Source organism: Maylandia zebra, linkage group LG11 (genome assembly GCF_041146795.1).
Source record: "Maylandia zebra isolate NMK-2024a linkage group LG11, Mzebra_GT3a, whole genome shotgun sequence".
In the NCBI taxonomy this organism is placed as follows: domain Eukaryota; kingdom Metazoa; phylum Chordata; class Actinopteri; order Cichliformes; family Cichlidae; genus Maylandia; species Maylandia zebra.
The window spans coordinates 38,171,868-38,180,967 of NC_135177.1; the positions used below are offsets into that span (position 1 = coordinate 38,171,868).

Here is a 9,100-nt window from a genome sequence, read left to right on the forward strand (position 1 = left end):
GGTCATTGAAGGGCTCATAACCTTTCGACATTCCGACCGTCACGCGCCCATGTTTACAGAAGGGTCATGCGCGTGCGTGAGGCTGCCGTAGGTGTCTGCAGAGCTGCCTGTTTCAAACAGGAAGTTTGTTTCCGGTTGTCTCGTGTTTTTGTTTTAGTTTTAGTTTTGTTAATAAACATTTAGTGACCATGAAAAACCAACAACTAAACAAACAAATAGATAAACAAGAACACATGACTGGATTGTCACAGCTGTTTACCTAAATAACACAATCGATGACTTTTATGGGGACGTTTGTTTCATGAAGCGTCTGTAGGACAATGCAGAACCACAAACAGCAGACACCTCTGTGACGGTGCCTCGCAGGAACCACCAAGCGCCCGCTCTGCACATCAGAGTGGCAGCCGGCTGAGGCTCCAGCAGGAGAGTGCGTCATCATTACTGGAGGCATGGAGTGGTGGAAGAAACAGGAAGCAGAATAATTAGAAGACAGAATAAAGTGGACGTCATACAGGTTTGAAATAATCTGGGTTTCTAACACGTTTCTGTGGAGACCTCGCATTTCGGGTTCACTCTTTCACTTCCTGTCTGAACCGTCATGCTGCGATAAAGACACAGATGAAGGACGGCAGCCGATGATGCATTGGTTTCATCACTGTAGGTGGAAATACAGGCCCGCTTCAGGGCCGCGGGCCGTAGATTTCCCAGCACAGGGACCAACGAGCTTCAGCGCACGCTCTGCCCCACGCCTCCACAGTTTGAACCTTCATCACGATTACTGTGAAATTCTAGCTTCATACATCAAATACGTCACAAACACCTGCTGCAAGTGAGGGTCACTGAGACTGTTACCATGGTTACTGACACAGGTTTACCTGCTTTTTGGTCACACCTAGAAAAAGGCCTATTACAAGGCAAAAGTAAAAAAAAAAAGGCACGTAATCATCAGTAAGAAACTGGTCACGTGGTCCCTGCAAACGGGACGCGAAGTTTTAGTGTTTTGGTTCAAAGGCGATCCGTACACGGGTCCTGACAAGCCACGCCCACCGCACGTTTCTGTCTCGCGTACATTTATCAGGTGAAAGCGAGTCACAGACAGCTGACCGTTTGTTAGCAGCTAACAGCTAACGGAGCAGATGGAGGAGTTTCTGACGAGCTGCCAGCGGGCCGTGAAGGTAACACACACACACACACACACACACACACACACACACACGCACGCGGGTTAGCCTGTTAGCTCGCGCTGCTGCAGAATGACTGGCACTGTTTACATCATGTGACAAGGTCCGAGCACTACGATAGTTTGCACGAGTCTGTGGAGCTGCACACGTCAACGACCGGAAACGCAGTTGTGGGTGTGAGTGAGACAGTCAGCCGTGAGGTCAGGTGAGACACACCTGTCAGGATCACCACTGCTGCAGTTCTTCTGGTGTCCAGCAGAGGCAGCAGTAAGGAGGGGCATGTTTCTATAACTCGCCTGTTCTGTCCAAATTGAATGCAGTTTTATTAATACACTGATGTACTGTAAGCTAGACGCTACAATAATACAAAGAAAATGGAGAAAACCCCAACAATCATGTGACCCTCTGAGCAAGCGCTTTGGCGACAGTGGAGAGGAAAAACGCCCCTTTAACAGGAAGAAACCTACAGCAGACCCAGGCACGGGGAGGGGCGGGGCATTTCAACACATTACTGCAGTTTAACAGTAAATGTTTTTACTACAGCAGAAACAAGAAGCCTCTCCATGTTAAATCCAGCATTAACCCAAGCACAGATGACCTGCAGTCTCAGAGCAGACGTTACGAGACTGTGGACGTTAAATATGTCTGCATTTAGGGATAGTAGTCCCAGGTGGTTTCAAAGGATTTTTGGTGGTTTCAGGTTATACCAGATGCTTCCAGGGGATTCTGGTGGTGCCGGGTTTTATCAGGTGGTGCCAGGTGGTGCCGGGTTGTATCAGTATGTTAGGAGCTCTGTTCTTTGTTCCCCAGTTGAGCTCGGACCAGGTCGGCCCTGGGTTCCATGTTGTCCTGGGAAATGAAGCTTGCGACATTGACTCCATGGTATCTGCCCTGGCCTATGCCTACTTCCTGTCTAAGGTAAGCCACAGTCCAATCAGCTGCCAGTACAGGTAATGAACTGGTTACACGAATCTCCAAAAGTTGATTCTGTTCATCTGGACGTAGCTTTTTGTGGGAGAAACGTTTCGTCACCCATCCAGGTGACGTCTTCAGTCTCAGCTGACTGCAGGTTTCAATCTTATAAACAGGACATTTACATAATGACTGAAACAGCCCACTGAGGGAACAATGGACTGGGAGGTCAGTTCCTTAATCTTAATTATGCAAATTCTCATGACCATTGGCCATTCTCAAAGACCATCTCTGAATGGAGGAGGGGCCTAAGGGTACATCTTTTGCCATCTTACAATGCTGTGATTGCAGCCATTCCCCAACTCTATGTGAATGGTACTCATGGTCTTTGATCAATGGTCATGAGAATTTGCATAATTAAGATTAAGGAACTGACCTCCCAGCCCATTGTTCCCTCAGTGGGCTGTTTCAGTCATTATGTAAATGTCCTGTTTATAAGATTGAAACCTGCAGTCAGCTGAGACTGAAGACGTCACCTGGATGAGTGACGAAACGTTTCTCCCACAAAACGCTACGTCCAGATGAACAGAATCAACTTTTGGAGATTTACTTACCTGAATGATTGAGATGCATCAAGACGTTTTAACCCACTTTGGTTACCTGAAGTCTCTCTCTCCCTGTCAGACTGCACCCGGCGAGATGCTCGTTCTGCCGCTGCTGAACATCCGTCAATCGGAGCTGCGGCTGCGCTCGGACAGCGTCTTCCTGCTGCGCCAAGCCGCTCTGTCTCTGGACCTCCTCGTCTTCAGGGACCAGCTGGACCTGCGAGCACTGCAGCGGGCCGGCCGCCTGCGGCTCACGTTGGTCGACCACAACGTGCTGCCCAGGTAACACCTCACAGATGACCTTGCACACCTGAGTGGTGATCACACCTGTCTTAACATCCTGTCTCTGCTGCAGTTCAGACAGCGACCTAGAGGAGGCGGTTGCAGAGGTGATCGACCACCACCATCTAGAGAGGGAACCCTCCCCCACCTGTCCTGTTACTGCGGAAACAGTGGGATCCTGCGCTACCTTGGTGACAGAGCGCATCATTCAAAGAGCTCCAGAGATCCTGGACCTGCAGCTTGCTCACCTGCTTTACGGTACACACCTGGTGTTACTGAGCGTTCGAAGGTTATCGAATACATGAATGGTTTATTTGAAGAGTTTCAGTCAGGTTTCAGAGCTCATCACAGCACAGAAACAGCTTTAGTGAAGGTTACAAATGATCTTCTTATGGCCTCTGACAGTGGACTCATCTCTGTGCTTGTCCTGCTAGACCTCAGTGCAGCGTTCGATACTGTCGACCATAATATCCTATTAGAGCGATTAGAACATGCTGTAGGTTAGGGCTGCCACGATTAGTCGACTAGTCACGATTACGTCGACTATCAAAATCGTCGACGACTGATTTATTAGTTGATGCGTCGTTGGAAGCTTTGTAAGATCCCCAAAGACGCAGGAATAAGTAGCAGGATTTAAGAGTGTAATAACGGACTGAAACAGAAGATGGCAGCACTGCATGTACAAGGATGCCAGCTGCCGTTAAACCCCGAAGAAGAAGAAGCTGTGTCCCAGAATTCATAGCGCGGCCCAGCGCAGTTGTCAACAATGGCGGCAGCTAGTTAGTTTTAATGTTACTCTTATTATTCTTTCTGGGTCACAAAATACACGTTTAACATATTTTCATGGAGAATGTAGCTGTGTAAACCTCAAATATCTGATCAGTTTATCAGGACACCACATATTTTCAAAAGCGCTCCGACGTTTTCTGAGACGTCTGTTACCCACTAGCTCGATAGCTAGCCGGGGGGCTAGGCTAACTAGAGCCGTGAGAACACCGGACTCCCGGCTAATTGTTTTCAAACCCACCGCCGTCTTTCGCTACTCAGGTTAAACATGATATATGAGTCACTTAGATAACTTAAACATGTTATTGTTTGGCTTTTTTAGTATTTTATTTATTAGTATTAGTATTTTTATTTAGATAGCAAGGAGTTTATTAAACTTCACTGAAACAATCTGCAAATTTCATTAAAATTTAATAAACTATCATCTTGTCTTTATTTTTAGTTAGCACATACCTGAAACACTTAAAGCTGTAAGCTAATGATAGTTATAAAAGAGCAGATGCTCCTGGTGCAATAAGCTGTAGTTTTACGGCCAATGGATGATGATCTGATTAGTCGACTAATCGCAAAAATAATCGGTGACTAGTCGACTATCAAAATAATCGTTTGTGGCAGCCCTACTGTAGGTATTACAGGTACTGCACTGCAGTGGTTTGTATCATATCTATCTAATAGACTCCAGTTTGTGCATGTAAATGGAGAGTCCTCTTCACACACTGAGGTTAATTATGGAGTTCCACAGGGTTCAGTGCTAGGACCAATTCTGTTTACATTATACATGCTTCCCTTAGGCAGCATCATTAGAAGACATAGCATACATTTACACTGCTATGCAGATGACACCCAGCTCTATCTGTCCATGAAGCCAGATAACACACACCAATGAGTTAAACTGCAGGAATGTCTTAAAGACATAAAGACCTTGATGGCCGCTAACTTTCTGCTTCTTAATTCAGATCAAACTGAGGTTATTGTACTCGGCCCTGAAAATCTTAGAAATATGGTCTCTAACCAGATTCTTACTCTGGATGGCATTACCTTGGCCTCCAGTAACACTGTGAGGAACCTTGGAGTCATTTTTGACCAGGACACGTCCTTCAACGCACATATTAAACAAATATGTAAGACTGCGTTCTTCCATTTGTGCAACATCTCTAAAGTTAGAAATATCCTGTCTCAGAGTGACGCTGAAAAACTAGTTCATGCATTTATTACTTCCAGGCTGGACGACTGTAATTCATTATTATCAGGAAGTCCTAAAAACTCCCTGAAAAGCCTTCAGCTGATCCAAAATGCTGCAGCAAGAGTCCTGACAGGGACTAGAAAGAGAGAGCAGATTTCTCCTGTTTTGGCTTCCTGTTAAGTCCAGAATTCAAAATCCTGCTGCTCACATACAATAGGGATGGGTACCGGTGTCCGGTGCCATCATTTCTGACATAAATGGTAGTAACCAGACCGAAAAGCAGCGCACATTTCGGTGCTTTATTTCGGTGCTTTTTTTTCCTGAGCTGTGATACACTTCTAGCCAATCATTTTACGTTTCCCAGGATAGTAGGCGGGGCCAGGTACGTACGTTCAGTTAGAGCAGAGCTACACATTAAAAATGTCCAAGGCGAAGCTGTCAAAAGTCTGGTTGTATTTCACAGCAAAATATGCAAACTCAGCAGCAACAAGTGCTTTAAGCTGATACTGTGATACTGTCAAAGGAGGTAACACCTCAAATCTGATGAAACACCTGGCGACGCATAGCGTTTTTTTAAAAGCTGAGAAATGCGCCGTATTTGATAGCTTGCTGCGAGACCTCACACTGTGCACGTTGGGTGTGGTGCCTGTTATCGGACCCGGAGCAACATCCCCCAAAAACCCGAAGAGGAGAGTCCTGGCCCCTAGCCCTGCCAGTGTAGCAGAAATGATGAGGATGATGATGCAGCAGCAGCCGTTCTTCTCTGCCTGAGTAGCTTAATGTTGTTGGTGTGTAATTTACGTTGAGTAGGCTAACCACGTTATTACATTAATGCATGTAAGGTGAACTAGCAAACATCATCATAGCTACATGCGGCTGTCTTCTTGTTTGATGGCAGATACTCCCTTCACCCTGGACAAAAAGGCTAAAATGACCAAAGAAAAAGTGGGAAACAGCTGAACGTGAGAGGTTTTTGGACAAAGTTTGTGTTCTCCATTCTTTAAGCACCGGTTCGAGCACCGTTTAAGCACCGGCACCGTTTCAAAAGTACCGATTTGGCACCGGTATCGGATAAAACCTAAACGATACCCATCCCTAGTCTTAAATAATCAGGCCCCATCTGATCTTAATGACCTTGTAGTACCATATCACCCTATTAGAGCACTTCACTCTCGCTCTGCCGGCCTACTTGTTGTTCTTAGAGTATTTAAAAGTAGAATGGGAGGCAGAGCTTCCTTCTGCTGGAGGTTTCTTCCTGTTAAAAGGGAGTTTTTCCTTCCAACTGTCGCCAAAGTGCTTGCCTGTTGAGTTTTCTCTTTATGTATTATTGTCGGGTCTACCTGTATAAATAAACCTGAATTGAGTAAATCTTGTGTGTCTGAAGTGTGCCGTTGACTGATTGGTGGGTTGTCTGTGTTGGTCTGCAGCTGCCATCGTGGTGGACTGCGTGGACATGTCACCTGCTGCAGGTAAAGTCACTCCCAAAGACAGTCAGTATGCTGCAGCGCTGGAGAACCTATTCCCTGCTCTGCCACCGAGGGGCGCTCTCTTCCAGGAGTTGCACAGAGCCAAGTTGGATGTCTCAGGTCAGTTTCTGAGAAGTCAGTCATAACTGAGAACACAGGTGGAACAAAGTCTGGACTCACCTGTGTTTGTTACTCTTCAGGTGTGGATACACTGCAGATTTGTACTTTTTCCTTTATAGTTTTTATTAAAGAATTCAATGGAGCATTGTTTTAGTATTGCAGTTTTACTGTACTTGGTGTAATATTTTTTTTATTGGAGTATTTGACGCAGTACTTTGTTTGCAGGTCTGAACACAGAGGAGATGTTGTTGAAGGACATGAAAGCTGTTTCAGGAAGTTTGAATCTCTCCGTTTCTGTTCTCTACATCTCACTGCAGGTCAGTACTGCACACTGTACTACAGTCATACTAATAAGCTGCAGTGACACCAGTCTGCCACCAGGTGGCATCAGAGCTGCAGAACACTTGACGAGACATGCTGCTGAGTATGGGTGTGTGTGTATGTGTCAGGAGTTCCTGCAGAGGGAGGACTTGGAGGCGGAGCTTTCAGGTTTCTGTCAGAAGTACGGATATGATTTGCTGCTGCTGATGACAATCTTCTTCACTGAGAGCAAAGAGCCAATCAGAGAACTTGCTGTGTTCAGCCACAGCACCACCTGCAGGGAACAGGTACACTCTCCTCCCCCTTCTTTAGTCTGCTGTTCCTTCTGCGTGACGGCTCAGGTGTCCTCCCTCCTCAGGTGAGCCAGTACCTGGAACAAGCCCAAAGCCCCGCCCTCAACCTGAGTCCACTCAGCAGCCCCCACTCTCACATCTCAGCCTATCATCAAGGTAACACTCCTGTAATCAGACACATCTTGCAGGTGTGCACAGGTGATGCTTGATGTTCTGCTGCCTCGTTAGCTATGCTCTGTAGGGTGTGTCTCTGGGGGGGGTGGCCTCAGGACTGATGGTGACTTCATCACCCTATGTCTCCAGGAAACTCACTGGCGTCTCGGAAGAAGCTCCTCCCCATCATGAAAGACTTCCTGACGACGTGGGATGGGTATGGTTTCCCGGGAGACAGGAAGGACGAGCTGTCTCAGGTCCCGCCCACACCGATGAACAGCCTGGTGGAGGGCTCCCCTCTGGACAACGGTCTGCCTCGCATCACCTCCCAAGCCCTGGAGGAGAAGTTCAGCCAGATGGTCAACAGGACTGACCTCTGACCTGTCAGCGGAAGACAGCGATGAAGCACCAACGTTTTATGGGTTGTTTTTTTTTTGTTTTTTTTGTTTTTTTGTTGTTTTTAGTTTTTTTTAATCACTCAAATCAAATCACTTTTTATTGTCACATCACATGTGCAGGCACACTGGCACAGCACATGCGAGTGAAATTCTTGTGTGCGAGCCCCACAAGCAACAGAGATGTGCAAACACAACAACACAAACGAGCAAAATACAAGAATGGCCAACCTGAAACTAATAAATATATGTACAATATATAATAGTGTATGCATTTCTGGATGTGTATACTAAATATTTTCCTGTGTGTGTGTGTGTGTGTGTGTGTGTGTGTGTGTGTGTGTGTGTGTGTGTATACACATTTTTACAAATTAAATAGTAATAAAATAGTAATAATAATAATAAAATATATTAAAATATACAGAGTTGAATATGTGCAAAACAAGTGGCATTTATATACAGTATGGAGTGCATAATGTTGAAGTTCCAGTAGTGAAGCTGAGGTGTCTATGACGTGTTCAGCAGTCTGATGGCCTGGTGGAAGAAGCTGTCTCTCAGTCTGCTGGTACGGGACCGGATGCTGCAGAACCTCCTTCCTGATGGAAGCAGTCTGAACAGTTTATGGCTGGGGTGACTGGAGTCCTTGATGATCCTCCCCGCTTTCCTCAGGCAGCGCTTCCTGTAGATGTCTTGGAGGGAGGGAAGCTCACCTCCAATTATCCGTTCAGAGCACCGCACTACTCGCTGGAGAGCTTTGCAGTTGTAGGCGGTGCTGTTGCCATACCAGGTGGTGATGCATCCAGTGAGGATGCTCTCAATGGCACAGTGATAGAAGGTCCTGAGGATGCGGGGGCTCGTGCCGAATCTTTTCAGTCTCCTGAGAAAGAAGAGGCGCTGCTGTGCCTTCTTCACTGTTTTGTTTGTGTGTACTGACCACGTAAGATCCTCAGCCAGATATACACCAAGGAACCGGAAGCTGCTCACTCTCTCCACAGCAGCGCCGTTGATGGTGATGGGGGTGTGTGCTTCTCTGCACCTCCGGAAGTCCACTATCAACTCCTTTGTCTTTGCGACGTTGAGGGTGAGATGGTTGTCTTGACACCAGTGGGTCAGGGCGCTGACCTCCTCCCTGTAAGCCGTCTCATCACCGTTGGTGATAAGACCCACCACTGTAGTGTCGTCCACAAACTTCACAATGATGTTGGAGTTGTTAGTGGCTGTGCAGTCGTAGGTGTAGAGTGAGTACAGGAGAGGGCTCAGTACACACCCCTGTGGAGCACCAGTGTTCAGTGTGATGGGGGATGAGGTGATGCTGCCCAGTCTGACCACCTGGCGTCTGTCAGACAGGAAGCTAAGGATCCAGCTGCAGAGGGAGCTGCTCAGTCCTAGATCCTGCAGTTTCC

At 46.8% G+C, this 9,100-nt stretch overlaps 1 protein-coding gene across 2 annotated transcripts; it reads left to right on the top strand.

Annotated features, from left to right (window-relative positions):
* Positions 1-372: 372 nt before the first annotated feature.
* On the top strand, positions 373-7,960 carry LOC143421202 (exopolyphosphatase PRUNE1-like). Of its 2 annotated transcripts, none has more exons than XM_076890408.1 (9): positions 373-514; positions 1,992-2,099; positions 2,778-2,980; positions 3,054-3,238; positions 6,377-6,535; positions 6,761-6,852; positions 6,985-7,143; positions 7,215-7,305; positions 7,453-7,960. In XM_076890408.1, exons 2-9 carry the CDS (start codon positions 2,061-2,063, stop codon positions 7,680-7,682), a joined length of 1,158 nt encoding a protein of 385 aa, XP_076746523.1. In that variant the 5' UTR covers positions 373-514; positions 1,992-2,060; the 3' UTR covers positions 7,683-7,960. The 2 variants fall into 2 exon arrangements, with proteins under 2 accessions (XP_076746523.1, XP_076746522.1); XM_076890407.1 differs by lacking the exon at positions 373-514 and adding an exon at positions 1,035-1,175.
* The last annotated feature ends 1,140 nt before the right edge of the window (positions 7,961-9,100 follow it).